General features: G+C 43.2%; 1 protein-coding gene across 10 annotated transcripts in view; it reads right to left on the bottom strand.

Annotated features, from left to right (window-relative positions):
• The window catches only part of NEO1 (neogenin 1), a 203,405-nt gene that overhangs the window by 20,121 nt on the left and 159,818 nt on the right, over nt 1-23,466 (bottom strand). For 5 of the 10 annotated variants that reach the window (XM_054836189.1, XM_054836196.1, XM_054836199.1 and 2 more), the window contains exons 10-21: nt 23,216-23,364; nt 22,068-22,206; nt 18,002-18,051; nt 16,980-17,124; nt 15,618-15,728; nt 11,895-12,089; nt 11,138-11,233; nt 10,103-10,326; nt 6,402-6,540; nt 3,642-3,749; nt 783-977; nt 17-49 (exon numbers count right to left, since the gene is read on the bottom strand). In XM_054836189.1, the coding sequence (XP_054692164.1) occupies nt 17-49; nt 783-977; nt 3,642-3,749; nt 6,402-6,540; nt 10,103-10,326; nt 11,138-11,233; nt 11,895-12,089; nt 15,618-15,728; nt 16,980-17,124; nt 18,002-18,051; nt 22,068-22,206; nt 23,216-23,364 (1,584 nt within the window). The remainder of the gene's footprint in view (nt 1-16; nt 50-782; nt 978-3,641; nt 3,750-6,401; nt 6,541-10,102; nt 10,327-11,137; nt 11,234-11,894; nt 12,090-15,617; nt 15,729-16,979; nt 17,125-18,001; nt 18,052-22,067; nt 22,207-23,215; nt 23,365-23,466) is intronic. The other 5 variants (XM_054836191.1, XM_054836195.1, XM_054836190.1 and 2 more) reach the window with 3 other exon arrangements.

Raw genomic sequence — 23,466 nt, 5'->3', positions numbered from 1 at the left:
GTGGCTGTTCATTTACCTTGATCATTAGGCATTTTATCTGAGGATTCAGCTAGCGGGACAAGCACAGGGAAGGAAAAAAACAAGAGAAAGATCACAAGGCTTGAAGGAGCGAGAGACAGAATTTAAAGTTTCACATAGCATAAGCAGACTAGCTCGCGCCTCATTTCTAACCACCGATACTCGTGGAAAAAGGACTGTTAGAAAATCTCCTCTCCTTAGATTACCTTTTTTTTTTTTCCTCCTAGCTCTCATGCATTCGCACTATTTCACTGCTTACCCACCGCCAAGCAGTTCTTGATTTAAGAGCCTGTTGTGTCCCGCTAGTTCCCTTCATATCATCCAAGTCACCGGACGGTAGTCGCTGGCCACCAACCCCAGAGCCTGCTGCTCTGTGCCAGTTCAGCCGGAGCAGACGGGACACGCGAGATCTAGAATCTTCAAGCAAGTAAAAACTGCTTTTCTAAAAAAGCACATTTAGGACACGGACCCTCGCCATTAATAATTAGATGACCTGAGTGCCCACCAGGAATTTCGAAACGCCACAATTAATCAAACAGCTGAGCAGCATTTGCAAATGTATTGATAGACGGATTATTATATAGGAAATTTTCTATCGGGTTGCTCTTGCACATAGAAAATAGAAAATTTCATTCCAGTCAAACTCCAGCGTCTTCCTGTCTTTCCCAGTTTAAATATAAAACTCACGCTACGGGTTTCTTATCCCTGCAGAGGCTGCATTCAGAAAACGAGGGGGAAGATACACATGTAATGCGATAATTTACCTTTTGGGGTTCTGAACTGAACTGCCTCAGACATAGGCCCCATGCCCTTCGAGTTGCGAGCCTGGATTTTGAAATAATACGGCGTATCGAGGGTCAATTCCTGTATCTGATGGGTCAGCCTGTTTCCCACCACGGGTTCAATAACCCAGTCGTGTATTTCAGCATTCACATCCGTACTGTAGTAAATGATGTACCCTATTCAGAGGAAAAAGCAAAAGAATTTTATAGGTAAGAGAACAGGACGGTCAGAAGATCTCACAGCAGATATTCTATTGACTTTTAACGATGTTTGCACACCTAAGTGATTATGGGTTTTCTCAAAGTGCATTCTTACTTTTTCAAAGACCAAGAATGCATTCGAATATTGGGCAGCCTTCCCATCTTAAATTTCAAATTGTTCAACAGTGTATGTTGTGAGAAAAAAAAAAATCCATTTAAAATATAAATTTTTTTTTTGACCACTATTCATTGAATACGGAGAAATCCCATCTCTTTATGTGTTCACAGACCCAAATAATATAAAGCTGTTATTATAAACCATCCTCAAAGTATTAATATTTAGAGAAAATAGTTCACCTTAAAACAACAAAACATTCTCGTGCATAGCTAAAGAGCGTGTGTTTAATAGTTTATATTTTTTTATTACTTTTTCAGTTTATTAACACAGACAACAATAATCCGAAGAGAACTGAAGTTATCTTGCATGTCACAAAAAAAAGGTAAGGGAAGAGTTTATGATCTGTTATTAAATATACTGCACATACGAACCAATACGAAATAAAAACTTTATAACATTTGTTATATGAGAAACACAGAGCCCTGGCATAAAATAGAGACTTGCACCAATATAGGGCTGTGCCATCAGCCGGTTCCTGCACAAATTGCTGCTTCCCTTGTCCCGGGGACAAAAATATATATATATATATATATACATACACACACACACACGCAGTTGAAAGCACTATATAGAATAGAGTGGCACCAGACTACTTGTTAACTTCTGACTGTACTAATTAGTCAGCAACTGTAACGGTGCACGAGCGTCTGGAACCCAGATTAGCACAGTTCGGTATCTCACATCGATCCTATCCGCACCAAAAGGAGATGAGAGCTGAAAAGAGAAGCATCCCACAGCCACGCTATCCGGTGCGCGGAATTCCATCAGCGCTTAGTTTTCACGGAACCGAGCTGAGCTAAGGAGTCGTCACCGGAGGCGGCAGCCGCTCTCCCGCTGGCAGTGGCTGTCCCCACCAGAGGGCCCTCAGGCCACGCGGCCCTGCATCTCATCTTTGGTGGACTCAGACTTCCCACGGAATGATTGATTTTATTGGATTTTTATAGCCGTTGACTGCTGCTTATGGAAAAACTAACAAATACTACAGCTTTTCATTCAACACGTATGAATAAATGTAAGGTTCTCCTTCACAGTACAGACAGTGCAAGGAGATTTTTTACCTGGAAAATTGAATGCCTACGATAATTTTGCTAATCACATTGTGCAAGGAAATGCTGATTTCTTTGTACGTTGTCTTCCCTTTCTCCTATATGCACTTGATGCGAGATGATGGGCTTGTCTTTAGCCTGGGGATATCCGTGCCTTACGTTTCACACCTGCCGGAATGACCCTCCCTGACCGCCGGGAACCCCATCCTTTAACCTCCAGTTGAGATAAAGGCTCGGGTTTCTAACGCAGAACTGGCTTTATAGCCAATATAAAAATATATATACAACATATAAAGAGCTATATGCGTGCAGAGACACGCAAATGGCTCGGACAGGCATTCTGCTGCAGAGTAAGCTGCCGTCTGTTAGAGCTGCGTCCTTACGGCTCTACCTGTGAGCCGCACTCGGCACGCGACGATGCAGAAGAGCTGCGCCCCGGTGCGTCGCACGACCCCTCCGGCGCTCGTTTTAGCACTGACTCCAGCGTAAGTGTTACAGCCACCGTCTTACCCGCAGCCTTTGGGCTGCATGCATAGTGCTGCTTTGCCTTTGAGGGGGTCTGTCTCACAGCTTACTTAAGTTTAGAGTAATTACTAAAGGTTAAGAGTCTCCAGTATTCTGCCTTTTTAGAGGAATCGAATTGGTTTTCGTCTCCTGTCTAGAACCTGGGCTACGGTACCGCCTGATCGGACGCACCAGCTGCTGACAGGTTTCAAAGGTTTGATTCTGCACCACAGTTAATTCTGAGAACAAAAGCAAAACCATACGCTGCAAACCATACGCCAAAAAAATCTGCTTTAAGCTTAAAGCCTGGAGTAAGAAGGGAAAATTGAATTATATCAAAAAGCCTTTAGACACGTGAATCCAAACAGAAACTACAGAAAGGAAACAGTAATATTATTTTCGGTAAAATTCTTTATCCTACGTGAAAGTGATGCGGTTACAAAGGCAAACGACAGTTTGCTCCTAACGATTACGCCGGGGGACTAATAAACCGGCTGTAAGTCTGTTCTGCGCCACAAACGTGACGCAAAGATGACAAAGAGCACGGGGATGGAGTCTGCTATATAAAATACCGATGGGCCGGCAGCATCACAGATATATTTCTGGAGGCCTGCTATTAGAGCAGCGCAAGCTGATGAAGGCAAAGGTTATTGAGATATTTCAACTTTCAATTATATTTCTGGTTAGACTCCAATTTCACACTGCAGTTATTTTATATCTTAATATATTTTTACTAGGTACAAAAGTAAATAATTAATCCGAGCTACTAAAAAGATTGACAAAGAAGATATAGACCTCTCGGCTAGCTCCAGGCTAAACGAAGTCCGGAACGTGCTCACGTAGTTATGCAGATTATATTCTGCTGTTAACCAGGCATCTTATATTTGCCGTTATTGCTCATGCAAAGCGCACCTGTAATTTTGCCGTTGGCTTCGGATGGAGGCTGCCAGTTAACAATTATTGTCCGAGGTTTTCCCTCTTTGCTCACCACAGTCACGTCTTTGGGAGGAGAAGTAGGAACTGCAAGCAAACAAAGACCAGGCGATCAGAAACAGGTTGCCCAATTTCACCAGATAGAAACAAGTAACCTTTTTATTTGCTTTACCGTTGAAAAAAAAGGCATGGAGAATAATAAAACCTCTGAATGTTCCATCGTCAAATAAATCTGCCATCCTGGCGCCAGTGGCCTTACTGATTTACTCCGTTCAACTGGCAAATGCCATCTGGTGGGCAGCATCTCCGTCAGGAGTTACCTGTTTCTAAAGCGTTTCTGGCAACGGACGCTGCGATTCATGACGGAATGAGCCCACGTGTCTTCAAAAGCACGGCATCTTTGCAGAGCTCTAACAGTTGGGGTTCATGACTTCTACCCCGAGTTTCTTCCGTCCTCATAAAATTGTGACATAAATACTTTTTATATGCAAAGGCATACGAAATATCTCCCTATTTTCAGGTTTAGGGTAGGACCAAGACCTAGCAATGCCAGTTTGCTGCTCGAATCTGAATCGGCACATCCACCAGAGATTTAAAATCATCATCCATCATTTAATGATTTCCTTAAGAACGTTTTGTGATTTGCAAGGAAACCTGTGCCGCAGAAGCATTTGAAATCTAGAAATATTTGCTGAACACAATTGTCCAACCTTTTTTCTTGGGCAAGACTGCGAGAAAGAAAGGAGGAGAGAGCGCTTCCTTCTCCCGTCAGCTCCCGCCAGCCTAAAATTGCGGAAATGGCCCAAGTTGCTCCAGCTAAGGGCTGCAACCTGGGCCCCTTCTCGCTGTGGGCCGAAATACCCAGCTGGGGCTCACGTTCACGGCTCGCGAAGGCGCAGAGCCAGCGGCTCCAAAGGTGCGTTAACCAGCCGCGGTTTGCGACGCCACGTTACGAAAAACATGAGACTTCTAATTAGGTGACTTCTGGCAAAGGAAATCCTCCTTGGGTATTTAATACTGTAAGAGTAACGTTTAGTGCGTACTCGGTGCTTTCTGCGTTTAAAGAGCTTTATGCGTGTTACCTGTTAGAAATTAATCTGTCCGTCCGCCGAGATGGCTACCTATTATCCCCGGGACAGCAAAAGCTCAGAAGTTACTGTAACTATTATCCCCGATACTTAAAAACACACTCAACAGAAACGTACAGACGTAAAGCACGATCCAAGGCCCTGTGGTAAGCTTCAGAGAAAAAAAAATAAAATCAGGACCAGCCCTCAAGAGATCCCTAATTCACAGACCAACACTGACCCCAGTATCCCGTATTTTCCTTCAGCATTAGCTGAGGAGCAGCAAGTCCTACACAACGCTGCTACTCATGAGTATTCCAAAAGAATGAGTCACGCGCTCGGGAATTTGGCGAGTAATATCAATCACAAGATCTGTTATGAGAAAATACATTTAGCCTTTTTTTGTGGGTTTTTTCAGTTTTCATTTTTAGTTCCCAAGCTTTTAGGTCATATTTACAAATATTCTTTACAACCACCTCGACTAGAAACTTACTTTTTATTTAAACGCAATGAGACCTCCTGTATCTCGCCCTCGCTCTTGTACTTTCTGAGTTTCAAATTCTCTTTTAAAAACTTTATTTGTGCAACTTTTACAGTCCCTGCTCTGAGCGTAGAGTTCTGGATGTGGACGTGTGTCAGCAAAAATACCAAATAAAGAGTTTTAAGGTGGGACGGGCACGGTAATCGGAATGGGGAAGGAGCCTCAGCCACGACCTGTGCTGTCGGAACGGCACCTGGCTCCAAATCACGAGATTCCCACCCAAAACTAAAGCAACTGAAGCTCCCAAAGGGTGTATGGGGCTTCAGAGTAAGGGAGCACTGTTCTGACTTTACCTTGGGTTTGGTTTTTTCCCATTCCTTGTTTGAGAATATTTGGAAGGTCTCATCAATTCTTTGCCTGCTTGATTTTTTTTTTTTTCTCTCTGTATTTTCATTTAGAACGACGGGGTAATTTGGATAGGCTCTCTTTTGTCCTTACAGTTCAAACAGAACCCTGAGCATAATGAGCAGGAAATTTAATTGCACAAAGATCATCTAACATTGCAGGGTAAAAAGAGCTAACGAGGGACCGGTCCTGGACCTCGCGGTTACTCGGTGGGCCCAAGTTCCTCCCGGCGGCTACAAACCCTTTTCTGTTCTGCACTTTGCGAGCGCGTCGTTTCGACGGCACCGAGAGCTGCAATGGCAATTCCTGCTGAAGAACGGGAGTTTAGGACCGATTTGGATGTCTTCGTTTCTACTGGGATTTTTTTTTCCCCTCGTTTGCTGCATGCGCTTCCTCCCTCTGTAGTAATTATCATCATAATTATAGCAAATGCTAATTATTATTTGCTAAAGTATTTTCTTTGTATTTGCCATTAACATGCTATTTCTGAGATGTTTCAAACACACGCTTCTTTATTCTCTCCTGTCCGTGAACTGTAGTACATTATTCATTACGTCTCTCTAATTTGATGTAAATTCTTTCGCATGCAATCATCCCTTTGAATTTTGAAGGATGTTGTTGTTTTCTAATCAGAATTTCTGACTAAACTATAAAGAAGCCCCCAGCAAGTATTCATCAGCATAATCATTTTAAATACATGCTTTTCCTCCTCCAGAATTCTGGCAGACTCGACTTTATTCATCTCGTCCGGAACGCCAGCCCTTCCAGAAAGACCCGAAGGAGTACCTAATTCAAAAGTTGTTCCGTGCGCTGTCATACTCCAAGTACTCGATCTTCGACCTTTAGTCACCATCACGGAGAATTCATACAAGGTATTTGGTTTTAGCCCGGTCACTAAATAGCTCAAAGTGGTCGCATTTGCGGTCTGAAAGAAAAACAAAGCGTCAGGAACTTCTGAACTGAAAACCGTCCGTCACCAGCTCTGCGACACCCGGGGCTCAGGTACCGCTCTCAAACATTTCAGCATCGCTGCGGTATTATAACCACGGCCGTTAATTCTGTAACGTTTTTGCTCTGCCATGCAAATTCATTAATCAAGTATTAACGTGCAGTTGTTTTATCCTAAACTAGTAATTCTTTCTGCAATCAGCAAGAGCGTTTAATAGCAGTCAATTATAAATTTAAAAAAGAAATAATAAAAAGCAATACAAGGTCCAGGGCACACTCGTTATGCGGCAGGCTAAATCACTGTCTGCTTGGGGGGGGTTAATTTACAGCATTTCATTAACTGATCTGGCTAGGGAAAACAATGAAGCACAGCCAACTAACAGCCCTTCTGGAAAACTCTTATCTGCCTTCCAAATTCCTGTTAGAATTGTCAGTAATTTCTTAACATACTTTAAAAAAAAAAATCAACTGAAAGTACAGGTGCTGAGAGACTTGAAGACAACGAAGCTTTAGTCATATCTAGATATTTTTCAGAAAAAAATGGTTATCTAGGATCATAGAAATGGTTTCTAGTGTAATGTGTAACTCAGCTGTTTAGGTAGAATGTTTGACCTTTAGGTTAAAGCATCTGGTATTTGTTATACATTATAGCGTTATACCTACACCTACATGTTCGTATAGTCCTTACCTTGACCTACAGCCATCTAAACACAGAATTGAAGAGGTAGTTGTTTCGATACCTGACAGGGCCATACAACACCACTATTACTAACTACTGCCTTCACAAAACAACTGCTTTCAGCTAATTCTTTTTCAAGGAAAAAGCCATCTACGTTCCTCGACGGCTTTATGAGTAACAGTCCAAAATCGGCAAAGGAAACCCCTATTCCTCAAAGAGCAACGACAGCTTTTCTCGTTACACCAGGTAAAAGTTCCGAAAACCGAAGCCAAGTGATACTTTGATTTGTACAAAGTATTTTGCTTGTTCACAGACACGCGTTTTGCCAGTTAGACGTCACGGAGCTGGACAATAAAGACATCATAAACCTAATTAAAATCAGGTCCTCCATCGCGGCGCGGTCAGGGACAGTAGGAAATAGCTGACGCTTCAGCAGAAGTCGCAAAGACCTTCTGTGTAATGACAAATCCAAAGGGGAAATCTTTTCCTAATATCCTGCATTTGGAGCCGACGTCCCCCCTGAAAACCGCCCCTTTTCTTCCTCTCCAGAAGACCTGCGGCAATTTCTAACAGCTTTTAAGCTTTCGATTCTCTTCATAGTGCTTTTGAGCTCCTAGCTTGAGTCACACGTGGCAGCTGGAGTCCTTTGTACAGGCAAAGTTGTATTTTTCATCTACGCCTTTGAAATTTGGTATCTTTTCGTTTCACTGACATCATATTGAATGTAAATGACACATGAAAGGCTAAACTGGCGCGTTAGACTTCTCCGCTTTCTTCATTTTTTCACACCACTTACTGTTTTTAAGATCACAACGCATCCCGTGATACTAAACCCCGCTCACCTACTAGAAATAAACTTCATCAATATTACCCTGGAAAATTTATTTTCCTTTTATAGAGCCCTAAAAGATCCAAGTTAAGATTTAATATTTTGGCTCATGCTTGAGAGCACACGGATACATCGCAGGTAGCCTGCGAGTAGGACAACGCTGCTCCCCCAGCAAAGATTCCTTGAAACTCGCTCTCTGAGCCACGTTAGGGAAACTACACGGTTCAAAGCACAGTGGAGTATTTTAGTTTCCGCGTTCAAATGCTCTAGGTTGACACAACTCCTACACAAATTTAAGAAATTAAGGCTCCTTAAGGTGGAACCTCTTGTATTTGAAGCACGCAGCCTCTTCTTTAATAAAGAGTTTGCGAACGTCAGCATCGAAGGGGGGAGCAAACGTGAAAATTCTGAATGAACTGTATCAACATCCCATTTACTGACGGGAGGGATGGATGAAACAACGCTGTGTTAAACAGACGTAGCTTTGGGTACTGCAGAACCGACACAAAGATACAATTTCTGTGTGCAAGGCTGCGGAACGGAGAAGCTCCGATACAACTGGGTGAGCAGCCTCAAAACACGCAATAAACAACGAAGCTCCTAGAGTTGGCCATGACAAACAATAGACCAGCCGGCAGTCAATAAAGTTACCAGACCTGACTGAAATAGGGCAGTTTACTGAACAGCATCGCTGAAAAGAGGTTTTGCCTTTCTGAAAAATCAGCAGTTGTTAACATTCAACGGAGTTGTATGGAATTCACGGTGGAAGCAAAAGAAAAAAAAGCAGGATGCGAGTTCTCCAAACATCACGGGTTAAAACCTGTCAGAGCAAACGTTCGCAAACCTACGCCCTTTCAGGCAAATGCTTTTTTTAACCACGAGTAAGTTCGAACTATATTCCGTCATTACGTACTATTTTTTGGTCCACAATAAAACTTCTTCACCGCCGGCCACCAGCACTGAGAACGGTGGGAGTATTTCATTTACCACGGAGGGTGGGGTTTTTTTAACCATTTAACTAATAAAACTGCAGCATTCTATAAATCACTCCCGAGACATCCTCTGCACATGACTCGGGAATGTGGGTTCATAAATAACTTGCCTTTAGAGGCAGAACACACATATATACATCTTTTCATTTCAATAAAAAAAGAGATCTGGTTTGTAACAAGGTTGCTCTGCGAGAGCATAAAGGGAGCTCCACTAGCTGGGTATTTTAACAACCATTTCCTTTGAGTCTCATTTCAAATGTAAAATTTGCAGTCAGCATTTTTGAGGCCTCCAGATAACTCTGAAAATTAAAAAAAAAAAAAAAAAAAAAAAAAAATCCAAACCAATAAACCGAACCCCGAATCTAGTCTCCAAATCAAAACAGTAGATGAAAAACAAGGCAGGCAGGGATATCATAAAGTCAGTGTTACATATTTTGCACCCACTCAGTTCCCAAAGGAAAGGTTCGTTATCAACGTCGTATGAACAGAAAAGGTTGTAAAAGGAAACTTAAAACCGTTAGGGTAAATATTTTCCCTGCATGACTCACTCCACAAATTCAGCTTTCTCCGGCTAACTGGAGAGAAGCCGTTAGTAACACGTACCTGATTAATGCATTATTGGCTCCCCTAAAGGTAAGCCCCCATCCGTCAAGCAAAGCGATCGCCTTAGGGTGCCGCAGGGAGGGTAAAATTGTCACCGTGTCCACAGTTCCAGAGCAGAACGTCGTTCTGGAAGCATCTGCCTGCCTTCCCCGAGCCAGCTCTTCCATTCGCGCACACACAACACCCCGTCTCGCTCTCCATCACGCACATACGCAAAGGCGCCCACAAAACCAACTACCTCCAACTAAATCTAGCAGAACTGTTGGTTTGACTGAGCAGTACGGATGGGAACTCAGTCCAGGCATCTCGAATAAACCTGGGCACGCCTCTGGACCGTTTCCTAAGCGCTCGTCTCTACTCTCAACCCCGACTTGAACATGGAAGTTCTTCTCACTGAAATAACGCAGCTCTGGTAGTGGTGGTGAAACTCCGATACCTTGTACTTTGTGTTTGCAGGAATATTGGTTTTCCAGCGAACTGTGTAGTAGCGAGCGTCTGTGATCTTCTGGTTCTTTGGCAGAGAGTTGTCTGCCCAAGTGATCCGTATGGTGTCGTGACTCAGAATGGAAGCCTGAACTCCCACCGGTGGCATCATGGGAGACGGATCTGGCACTGGAGTGTATGGAGCATTAATAACAAACAAATCAACTTCGGAAGTGTCTAGGGAATTGATGGGTAAAAAGTAGTGTATTATAATTAAAAAAGGGAGAAGGTGGCATTTTAATGTAAACAAAAAACAAAAAAGGGGAAATGCAGGGTAGTACAATGGAATGAAAGGTGAGAAATGGAGAAAAAGAGAGAAAAGCCAGAGTTAATAGGTGACATAAGACCGGCGAATAAAATTACTCTTGCATCGTGTTCCTTTCTTAAGACAGTAAGACAACATATACATGCTAATATACATATATACACCCAATCGTATTAGTGTTCGGTCCATTCAACCCCAAACATATAGTAATTTTATCTGCCTCAGAACGTCCACTGACTGCCCTTCCAGAAAGCAACGCGGAGGAAAAAGGGCTGGACGACTTCTAGATGGGTGAACGCCGCTTCAGAAACGTTACGGGGAACTCCCATCGTCCTTTAAAGAATGTTAATGCCAATCGCATTCCAAGTATCGTACAAATTTGCAATAACTGAAGAAACTGCAATTCCAATGTCCTCGCTCTATAAAATCTCTACGAATTCCTGCTCTTCAGAGGACTAAACCAAACCGAAGTGTTGACATCTACATGAAAGAACGAAGTAATGCCAACAGCCTCGTAGGGAGCGCAGTGAGCCATAGCATAGCGACGGCTCACTTGCAAACGAGTTTCTCTGCTTAAAATCTTTTATTAATGTATTCCGAGATATTAAAAAAATTGAAAAAAGCCAAGAATTTGTTTAGTGTGACTGCAGATTGAGACTCAGACAAAGAAAACACAGGCATCATCTTCAAAATGAGAATGTAAAAGCAGCCCCTGGCCTTTACCTGAGTGGGGCCTGGTCACGGCGCTCTCGTAGAGAGGGATTCCTTCCCCAACGTTGTTAAACGCCTTCAGAGTTATGACATAGTGGGAGCTTGGGTCTGAAGGGGAAAAAAAAAGTCCAATATATTTTAGTGCAAACTGTTAGTGAATCCTGTTTTCTGCTTCTCCGTATTCCCTCTGTTCAGTAGTTTATTTTGTAAGTGAAATACATGAAATAACTGGACTAAATTTGAGTTGAGGACGTCTCCATACAGAGCTTCCGGTAGTGTTCAGCAGTTCTCACAGAGCAGAAGTCTGTAATTACAGCGAATCTGCCTTACGTACAGTCACAACAGTAGTGAGGAAAACCATTTGAAAACAAACATTTTAAGTTGCTCTACTAGAATATGACTCAAAACTCCAATTTGATGGAACTTCTCAATAATTCCCAATAGTAATATTTATTTTGCTTGCAGGATCTCTTACCTACCACAGGGAGTTCTGTGGAGGAGCAGTTCTATATTTTTCTTTCAAAGTAGACGCCACCGTATCTCGGTGACATTTCAGTTTCTTTTTTTGCCTGAAGCCACCCGTTCCGCAGCTCCAGGAGGAGGAGAAGGGAATGCTGCTCAGCACGCAAGTTTTTGTACGAAGCGTTGAAGGGAAAGCATCACGTCAAAACGCACCGTGCTTCAAACTCGGTAAATTTAGGATTCTGGGTTGGTTTTCTGTATTCCTCTGCCTCTTTCTCTATCATTATGGTTAATTCGCTCTCCTTACCTAAGTTTTCAATGGTGTAGTATCTCTGCTTATAGTCCACCTTGATGGTCTGCGCGTGCGGGCTGCCAATGCCGTACCCTATAGCGTAGCCTCTCACCACGATGTTCTGGTTTTCAGGCGGAGTCCAGCTTACCACGATACTGGTGACAAGCGGACGGACGTGTAGGGAGCTCGGCACTTCAGGAACACGAGTTTCTGTAAAAGAAAAACGAGGATTTCTCTTAAATAAAGGTAAATTACACGAAGAGCTATGAGCTAGTAAGGCCAAACGTAGCACTTCTACTCTGCGTCTGTATTGAAACGAGTTGGCTCCAAAGGAGAGAGCTTTATGGTACAAGAGAGAGCAAAGAACTCTAATAAGCAGAAGAAAATGAACAGAGTTTCATGCACTTCTGTATTTTAATAGATACTCTCTTTAAAAGAAAGGACAGTCGTACTGAAGGGGTTTTTCGATGTTTCTGCATGTTCTTTCCAATTTGTCGGTCTTCAAAACATGCATTAAATTTATCACGTCCTTGCCCTCCACAAAGCAATCTACTTTTAGTTCCATCGTATTACTTACTTGTGGGCATTAAAAGAGTTCTATTGAAAACACACTGATGATGAAAGAAAGGTTCCCGAGCTCGTTGTAGGATTAAATGGAATGTTCCAAAGCTGTAAGAATTGTCAGCAAACCGGATATTGCATTTGCTGCCAAGGTTTGTTGTGATTTGTCTTCTTTTAGGTAACTCACAAAACGTATGTAGAGACTACACAACCGTACCGCAAGATCAAAAAATACTCACAGAGTACCAAATGCTCGAATCCTACTCCCGCAAGCGACACAAATCTAATCGCGACCCAACAGAGAGCTGGAATGTGGATCCTTAATAACAGAAGGAACTTCCACAATATGTCACCCTAATCGCCTGATATTTTTACTGAAAGGATTTTTTTTCCCCCAACTTAAAAGCAATCTAAAAGCACAACCGTACGCACCTTTGCTTTAACTTCTCAAAAATGAAGTAAGTACTTTTGTCAGGCCACCGGAGCCTGCCGTACGTTGGCAGATTTTCAATAATTCTGCGCAATAGTAAGCCGAGTTCCCCACTCTAAAATAAAATCAGTTCAGAGAGTTCTGCTTCCTGCAGGGATTTCATTTTAATGAAACACGCTGCATTTACCTAAAAACATTTAATAAAGCACCACAACAGGATTATTTGGATCATAATACGCCATTGGCCTGCTAGCCCAGGGAGTTTATGGTCTCCAGCTGACACAGCCGATCAATTAAAGTTCACAACTATTAAATACAGAAAAGCTACAGAATTGCAGTATGAGAGCTGACGTTTTTAACTGCACAGAAGTTCGTGCATCGGGGATGAAGTTTGTAGAACCGTTTAACACCTCTTGCATGCGCGCTCCTGGTGGGACCCGCACCGACTCCGCAAAATGACACAGCCCTGCTAACAGTAAATTGTAAGAGCCTGGCTCCCAGTTACATTGATGATGCTACAAAGTGAATTATTTTCTATTTAAATTCAAAAAGCAGCCATGGAATAAAAAGGAATTATGCCTTACATGTCTATTGAACCTGAGAAATTAAAGATTAGCTGTAACTACATTTGCATGGTATTAAAATTATCCACGTGAGCTTACTGAAGAAAGAAAAGCAAAAAATATACATCTTTCCAGCGTGCACGTACGCAAATATCTCACACATGCATACAGAACGCTAGGAATACCGTGAAACATTGTCTTAACTGTGAATGTTTATGACTTTATTCATTGCAAAGAATATGCATAAAGAAAGTTGGATTTCCTGCAAGGACTGCGACGCTCCAATTTGAAAGAAATTAAAATGACAAAATGATGGCAGAACAAAAGGGTTCTTTTCTTCTCCCTCCTTCTGCCCTATTTAAATTTAATCCTGATGCTGTCCTCTGGCACAGCACTGTTAACTCCAATTCACAAGCAGAGTACATTTTCATTACCTTGTGTAAGTGCTGCCTATTTAGAGAGCTCTGCTTCAGTTTGGGGAACTGGCGGTTTCTCGGCGCTGCGAGGTTGTGTCATATCCAGTTAGAGGAAGACAAGACACACAGATGAAAGGAAGTTCAACGCTACAAAAAAATTTTAAGTAACTACAAGACTGAACTCCACTGTTAACACCGGGTTCTGCGCTGCTCTTGATTAAGCGATGGAGAATAAGCAGTAAGAGGACAAGTATTAAGTTGAGCATCAACTTTGCATAACACAAAGATTGAAGCGGGGGCTCTCAGGGCTTTAATCAGCTGACTGTTGAAGCGGTCTGCCGAGAGCGTGGAGCAAATATCGAAGCTTTTTTATTATTCTGTCTTCCAGCTGCCAGGATAACTGAATCTCAAGCCACGCAGATGTGAAAGACATTACTGGATCCCGCGGCACGGAGCTACAACGCCCCCCCCGGCTACTCCAACAAAGCCAAGAGGGAGACCAGCCTGCAACAAGCGTGAGGTAACTTGTGTGCAACAGCGCTGATCCAATGCTTTCCTGAAGTAGCTACGGTCTTCCCAGGATCACCAGCTCCACGTAGGCAGTTCCAAAGAGATTCGCCCCAGCCATCCTTTCAAAATAGCGCTTTCCTTCTGTTTTCATTGCTCTTACGATTCTGGGAGATGCTCACACATTTGCTCATTTGAATTCTGCAAGAATCAGGTTCCCGCTTGCAAATTATTCTAGCGCACCAAACATCTGGACCAACTATGAAAGGTCAACATTTTTCACAGAACATTTTCTACTTTTATTGGTAACCTCTACACTGGAAAACCAAGACGTTAACATGGTTCTGTATGCCGCATATCATGAATACACGGCGTTGGTGGAAAAGACTTCATTTCTGACGGAGGATATGGTCTATACTCGTCTGTCAGTACTGGCAATATAATCAACCTCCCTTTTCTTCTCAAGTGGCAAAATAACAATTACGGGGGGGTCAAATGTTCTCTTTCGAAACAATTAAGGAAAAATATTTTAAGCAAGCATGGTACCAATGAATCACAGTGGGACGGTTTCAAAGATTTATAGGCAAGAGCAATGTTTTCTGCTGTTTCTTTCCTACCGTGGCATTTCTCTCGCATTCGACAAAGTTTACAACTCCAAGTCTGCAACCACAGCGTAGACGCCGGTGCTCCACCCCGCAGCCACAGGAGTACCATGGCCAGTCAATCAAATCACCGCTCCGAACTCTTTGAGGTATACTTCAAGGCTTTCATTAGCATAATTTAGGTGCTACATAAATAGTTAATCACTATTTTACTTCCCTCAAGGAAAAACAGTCCTCCTACCTCTGTTTCAGAGCATGTAAGCCCTTGCATAATTAACAAGACGAATTTTATTACAATATAAAAATGGAGCCATTATTATTATATAAATCTTATAACACATTATTATTTAAATATTGAAACACTGTAATTCACAACTGGGTATTTCCTAGCAGAAGCAGCATAGCGCCAACATACAGTACTAGAAAGCGTAGAAGCAGGGTTTAATTTCAAGCCATTTAATTGATTTGGCAAGAATTTTGTGTTAAAACAGAAATTCATTGCACTTAATCGTAAATAAAGCACATTGTATAATTAGAGTACAGTAAAAACAATTGAAGAAAATCAGGCTGGCCTTTAAAAAAGGCAATCAAACCTTACTGTGCCCTGTCTAATGGTAATGTTTTTGATGTCACAAATATGTTCACACTTATGAGCTTACCATCTAGGTCACTCTCAAATGTTTCTGCTGATACCCAGTCGGTAGCGGGTCCGGTACCGTTAACCGTCAGGGCAGCTACTCGGAAGCTGTATTCTGTACCTCGTTCAAGACCTAAGAGACCAAGAGAACCCAAGTCATCGAACAGGAATTCCAGCTGTGAGCACGGGAGTCACAGTTCCCAACGAAAATTACAGGTACAGCCCGACGGTAAAATGCCTTTCACCCCACCACTGCCCCTTGCGCACAACACGAGGTCAGGGATGGAAACGGCACTACACACAGTGCAGCTCCGCTGAGGAAGTTGTTTGCAGCCAGCTTTCATTTCTGGCTATTCCTCAGGTTTAAGTACAGAACCAGCCACATCCATAACTAAACGTAGGTGTAGAGTACAGACAAGAAGTGACCAAACTGTGCAAACATTTTAATGTATGTAAGAGCGTATAATCAATCATCAAAGCAGTATGAAAATGCACTCAGAATTATTTGATATATGGAACTTCTTAATCAGCCTTTGTTGCTGGCAAAAATATACTCCAGCACATATCAACTCCTACTCTGAGAAAACCAAAACTTACTGAGTCACAGCCGGCGTTTCTGAGAACAAATCAAAACATCTTGTTAAAAAGTGCATATTCATTTTGCAGAGAGGCACAATTTCTCCTCTTTTGACCAAGTGTTCATTTACACAGATTTAAAAAATGAACAAAATGTAGTCCTGCTGCTGTTCTCACGTACTGTTTATTTCTGCTACACAAAATTCTGGTTCTGGTAACGATATACAATTTATATTAAGTAATGCAGTAGGTTGGATTTTTGAAGCGTACAAAATAAAGAGGGGATACATTACGCCTATGCCAGAAAGAAGGAAAACGGTTGATGTCGGTGAAATTAGGGAGGACGATGTGTTTGCACAGATGCCTGAAGTAGGAAGTTCCTACGTGGGACTCTGAGCTAGGCTTGCTGGTGAGCAAGACGAAGCTCACCTACATTATATCCACGTGCAAACGGGAGTGTGTCACACACCCAGCCAGACTGCGTTTCTTCGGCATCCTTCTCCACGTGTGTATTCTTGGCGCTTGGGCAGACACAACGGCCTCAGGACCATCAACCCCTATATACCCTTTGTAAGGGTTCTGGAAGGACTCACCCAGTCCACTTAGTAAATCGGTGGTAAAATTAGGGCTAGAAAACAGGACTTTGGTTTCCACTAGCCAGCCCACGCTATCTCAGAACTTATTTTACGTATTTTCATTTTTTTCTTCCGAGGTAAGAACCCTACATAAACACGTCTCAGCCTCAGCCCACAAAAAGCACCTAACCCCCCCCTTTTTTGATAACAAAAGCTTGCCTATAATAGCTCACCTTCAATTAGCTGGAAAAGCTGGGTCCCGCCGATGCTCTCTGTCACATCGCTCTTGCGGGACACCTTACGGTAGCGAATTTTGTAGCCAGTGATTTGTCCACTGTGCGTCCCCGCAGGAGGCGGCTGCCAGTGTAGCATGATGCTCTGTGGAAGGAAGAAGGTCGTTACAAAGTCATCACCTCCCACGCAGCCAGAGGAACTACTCTGGCGCTACTACTTCACGAAACACAAGATGAAAACTACGAATACTGCATTTTCCTATGATAAAACATAGGCTCTCTGTAAAAATAACCCCGCTGTGATTCAGCAGCAGCCGCGGCCGGCCGTGCGCCTATGGAAGTTCACCTCAACGCGCTTCAATCCTATTAGACCTTCTGATTCCAATTTCCCAAATGGCCCCATGGGTTTCCCTTTCATTTTCTTCAGGTTATCTTAAGATACGGCTTACTTGAGGATCTGTCTTTAAGAACGGGTATTTTCTCTAAAGGGTACAAGTTATCTGAACTGCAGTTTACGTGCATGAAGTTATTTATTTTCAATCACGCAGGCAGCAGAAGAAGGTATTTGGAAAAGAGGTTAGAAGAGGCTTTTAAAAAAAAATCTCCAATCATAACCACTAACGTCATAACGGCTAAGTATATAATCTTCTCTCGTTAAGTGCCCAGGACGCTATAAACGTGCGTACGTATGCACACAGACTGTAAACAATAGTTAATCAACAGGAATACATTCAAGCTCTGGCGCTTCAGGGTTTTGTGCCCGATTAAACCTCCTTCATAATTAGCCTCCATGCTCCGGTACATCACCGCCGTCCTTGCTGCATTCTGTTACGTACAATCCACAGCAGGACCGGAGTTTCTAATGCTTCAAGCCCCACGTTCAGATATTCTCCCGTTGGGCAGAAATAGCCGAAAAGCGGCACGGTAGAAAAGAAACCCAAAGCAGCTCTGAATTTCGGTCCATCTGAGACCCACCGACCTTTTGTCGACTCCCTACCAACGGGAAATTCTCCACTTCTTACCTTGGAATTCCGGACCTCCAGCGTTAGATTCTGCGGCGGAGCACTGGGGACTAGAAACATTTAAAGGAATTACAACTCCAGAATTTCCGTACACTGTATCAGATACTGTATTTCCACACACAACTACTCTCTGCTATCATTCATTATGGAAGTACAAAGCATTCTGGTTAGAGACACTATATAAGTAACTACAAAATTCAACCAGGAGTACTTTATGGCATACAGAGCGTGGCTTAGGAGGTTTACTTATTTTTCGACACAAAGAACAAACTCACTTTTTATTTGGGTCTTATCGCAGGTATCTAAATAAAAAATGCCTTCTATTTAAAGGTAATTCCCATAAACTCTAAGAAAAGAGATCACATTCAGTACTTTTCAAAAGCAAATCTTTAAGTTACATGCTGGATTCTGGGAACCCACATTGGAAATTCTAGCCACGGTTTTTGTGTAACAGGAGAACCTCAGAGTCAACACGTCCCTGCGTTACGGAGGAGGAGAAGCGCATCGCAAAGACGGTTTCTGCTTTTAAACCTCCGCTCTCTGTTAGTTCTTTACTAGCTGTAGCAACTTGCTGGTCACGACAGCGGAAGTCCATTAGACAAAAGGGCAACGTAAGAACCCGAAGCCGAGGAAATCCTTGTCGCAGCACTTGAGCCTCACAAACGTTATCTCCAAGGCAGAGATAAGGGGTCCCTGGCAGGAAGGTGAGGCTCCGGCAAAGCACGAGGACAGGCAAGGAGCACAACGGGGCTAAAGGTTGTTCCGGCCTGAATAATGTGTTTTCCAAACAACTCACACCGGCCGCAGCGATGCCTAAGAAAACACTCCGGAGCGCGCAAAGCGAAAGTAGCCCTGCGATACGTGAAAGGTACACCGGGGTGCGGTTAAATAAATCCCCCTCTCCCACTATCCCCAACGGCAAGGCGGACCACGAGGATTTGGGTTTACTCCTCTCTTTCCAGCTGAACCCAGTCTGAAATCACCAGACCTAGGGATTAAGCCCTACGTCCTGTACAAAGCGACACAGGTTAAGAGGAGGAAATGAAATCAAGCTAAACTTTTCTTGCTGTTTGTTTGGTTTATGCAGTTGGTGGCTGCTTTCAGAACAACCTTAAAAAAAGTCCCGGGTTTCACAAGGAGTGATTAATAATTAATGCGTATATTGCAAACTCGGGGAGAGAAAGACAATCAGTAGAACACGGGAAAGGATACACGCACGTAAATATATTCACAGACACACGCGCAATTCATTTTACGCCAAAGTAAGCTTAGACTCAGACCAGATTAAGAATTTAACCAGGCCAGCAGATAAAATGGATTTCCTACGGGCTGGTACTCCCATAGGAAAGGCAGAGCCGAGTCTGGTACGTCGTACGGCAACCACCCAGCCAGGAGGACCGCGAGTTGCTCAGGGAAACGCCCTCCATCAGGGCGCGATGCAGAGATTACATTTCTAGTTGTTCAGACACGATTGCTTCCTATAGATCAGGAAGACCAGAAGAAGAGAAGCAATCCTTACAAGCAGCACATAAACCTTGGTTCAAACTGTAATACCTGAAGAGCTATCCCGCAACAAACCACCGTAACAGATTAGGAGCAAAAACCTACATAAAACCGCGGAAGCTTGTTAAATAGAAGCTAAAGGAAGCTTAGAATGAAATCCCTGTGGGAAACATGGAGGTTGCTTACAGGAAACACAAGGAGAAAACGTCCATCTTTCATCCAAAAAGATTTGCGAGAGTGAAGGGGAGAACAGCAGGGTTAAGCAGCAGGGTTACCAGATTGTAAGAAGCAAGATGACATCCTTCCGAAAGCTTTAGAAAATAAATTTCTGTAGGTTAAACGTGAAAACGTTAAGTTGGGCCAGAAAGAACTTCAGGAAAACTTGAAAAATGACATTACAACTACTAATAAATTCTTCCAACAAATAAGGAGCTGCAAGCCCTTTAGAGAAATCGTAGAGTTAGCAGACGGTCAGGGTATGACAGAAAAAGAAAAAGATACGGCCACACAGCTGACTTCTTTGCATTTGCACTGAGTGGAAGGAAGAGGAGAGGTTTCCATGACACCCTGTACGAGGGGCTTGCAAGATCTCTCAGCCTGAAAGGTCAATCCAGGGGACGATGGAAGAGTCAGACGTAACGACGGCAGCGTGTTGCCAGGGCTAGAAGCTATTCAGCCAGGATTTCTCGAGGAAGTTGGGAACGAAACCGTTGCATGACTTCTGTGTAACCTCTCCCAAGTTACCTTGATTCTGGGAGACGGGAAGCGTGATGCCAGTATTTCAAAGGGGTTCCATCTGAGAAACTTCAAGCAGTAAGTCAGACACCTGTATTAGACAAACCGAAGCCACAATAAAGCATGAAATTCATAGATACGCGGAGTAGTAACACGTATTTGTCACTGTTTTAAGGGGAAATCCCACACCGCAAACCTGCTGGAGAGCTCTGAAGAAACGAAGGGACGAGGGGATGGGCCGGAAGGCCTTGCCTGAGTAAACAACTGGTTAAAAGAAAGGGAAGAGAAGGTAGGAACGAATGTGGTGGGAGATGACCTGCGGCGTTCCACCATGGTACGTGCCGAGACCCCTGTTGCTCAACACATCCCGAAGTGCCGAAAGGGGGGTGGAGCAGCGAGGTGACAAATGTGAGTACAGACAAGATCTGACGGTAAAGAACTGCAGAAAGACCTCAGGACGTTTTGCGCCTGCATGTTAAAGTGACAGATGAAATTCATGGCAGATAAAGTTACACACGTGGGAAAAATTATCCTACCTCTACATGCAAAGCGATGGCTCTGAGCAGGGCAATTCCACCAAGAGCTGCGTACCCCAAACATGTCACCTCAGTGCTCGGAACGAGCCAAAAAAAAAAGTCACTCAGATGCTTGTAATTACACACTTGCACTTTTGGTACAATTTTAGTCCTCTCTATCTCCATTTTTAAAAGCACGGAGGAGAAAAGAATCCTAGAAGAAAGTTCAGAAAAGGGCACTGAAAGTTGAAACAGCTTCCATGAAAGAAACGGCTAAGCATTTCTGTGACGTTTGAATTTGGAAAAGAGGTGAACAAGGGAGAACAGAGCAAAGGTCTGTAACGTGGGGAGTGGGGCAGAGGGCTGGCGGACACCGACTGTTCACTCTTTCCGGCAGTACCGCTACAGGCAACAACCGACGCCAATATACAACAGGTTCGAACCAGAGAAAAAGGGGGGGGTTTCACAGAAAATTTATTTGTAGAATCCTTGTCCACTTGAAGTCGTGGATGATAAAAGCCGACGTGGGTTAAAGAGGATGCTGACAGCATTCACGGAAGAGGAACTGCAGTAGTAAGTACAGAGAAGCCGCTGCAGAGTCAAGAAGTCCCAGAGAATTTGGGACAGCGCTCCTCTCTGCTCGTCTCTTCTGCTCTTGGGCACTCCTGGAGAGAGGATTCCAGGCTAGGCTCCCCTTTCATCTGCCTGCGCTTCCATATAAACAAACTTCTCAGTGGTAACTCTTGTTTTCTATAAACTCTGATCATTCCACAACTGTTCCTGTATTTGCTTCGCATTACCTCTTTATTTGCCATATCGAAAATACTGTTACCACTTCCTGCAATTGATTGAATAGCATCGGCGCTGGAATCTAAAGACACGCGGCATTTTCCCATACGACCGCAATTAAAATAAAAACACTCCAAAAGCAGAAGTCTGCTCGCGTATGTAAAAATATTACAGAACCTGAAAAAAAATAATTTGGAGCTGTTGCCTTCAATGTAGTTGTGTTTCTGTCCGCTCGTAATGCTTCGTAGACTCAACAGCCCGTGAAATAAACTACTGATGTTGAAATGAAGGACACCATCGTGTCGTTAGCAGAATCAGGTATAGTAATTTTCCCTCACCTAATGTGGAAAGCCTCCGGGGGAGCTTTCACCACACGAGGCCATACGCGACAACTACATTATTAATAAAAGAGGGTGACAATGAACAAAACCATCAAAGTCTTTCTGGTTAAAAATTCACTTAAAGGAAATTACCACATAATTCCTGCCAAAAATTAAAAATAAAAAAGGAACAAAGCCACTTACCATCCGACAGCGTTCGTACAACAACGTCTTGGGTCGAGACTCCGGGACCGTGTTTATTGTAAGCTACCACTCGGAAACTGTACTCTGTGTATTTCTTTAATCCGTTAATGGTGTAGGAGAGTCCTCCTACATCCACGTCCTGTTCATAAACAAACACACATACAAGTCAAGGTCAGAATCGGGTCTGCAACTATTATGAATGTCTCGCAGGACAGTAATAAAGGCGGACGCCGGAATGACAGCTTTCTGTAGCACCTGCAGATCGAGCCCACGGTTTATATCCGGCCAGGACTTGTTAAGATGCTAACCGCGAGCTTGCAAGAGACGTCAATCATAACACGGACACTAGTTCTGTAAACGAAAAGAGATTTGGCAAACTTGTCTCAATAAAAATTATTACGATGTTTTGGATAGCGGGATGCAGAAGTCGAAAACGATGTTGTATCAAAGGACTACAGCTTCCCTATTTAAAAACAGATGGCGAAAATTACTTTAAATGCTAACAAAAATATTCTTCCCTTAGCTTTTTTTAAAGCTGGAATCGTATTCAAATGCAATCGGATGGGCAATTAAATGACTGGGATTAATCCTGCCACAGTTGTGATTATTCTCAGGTGGCAACCTATATTTGTACAGAACATATCAGCTTCTTCCAGTAGAATCATAAGAAAATTTAATCAATTAGACACTCGGCGGTATCAAAACATCCATCGCTGGATCAAAGGACTCAAGAAGTAAGAACGGTTCAGATTAAGGATCACGCTAAAATCAGTAGCTAGCCTAATTTAATAAAATAAAACCAGCCAGCCTATAAAAACCCCGCAAGCATCCTTTACACCATCTGACCCCGAACTGTTAAATGACGATACAGCTATTATTTGAGTTTTCCTCTCGTGGTATGACGGCCATCCCCAAACGCTCCTCGATGCTGATGAATGCCTAGATAAGCCATCACATAAACTATCGCTTTAATTCCAAGACGTATACCTTTCATGCTGGATTTTGAAGTATTTCCGTATTTTAGGCTAAAGGATTCAGTCCATCAGAAAAACAAACACTTCACAAGGGCCTTCCAGAAATTTCAGGTAAAACCATCACCAAAGACAAAAGGCTGTTAAGGGCGTTGTACGCCACGCCGGGCTCTGTACCTGTTCGGTGTCCTGCCCCTTCTCCATGTAATAGAGCTTGTAGTTCTGGATTTCTCCGTTGCCCGACAGCGGCGTTTCCCAGGTGACGGTGACGGAGGTGGGCGAGCTGGCGTGCGCTCGGATATTGGGTGCCGGACCCGGAAGCTGAACTGGAATGTGAGCGTGAAAGTCTGCTAGTCAGCAAGCCTAGCAATTAACATTTTCGGTAGCTAATTATTTTGGCGTATATTTAAATATAAATCGATTCCAGG

The sequence above is a fragment of the Grus americana genome, chromosome 10 (genome assembly GCF_028858705.1).
Source record: "Grus americana isolate bGruAme1 chromosome 10, bGruAme1.mat, whole genome shotgun sequence".
Lineage (NCBI taxonomy): Eukaryota > Metazoa > Chordata > Aves > Gruiformes > Gruidae > Grus > Grus americana.
This window is presented reverse-complemented; position numbering and strand designations above follow the sequence as displayed.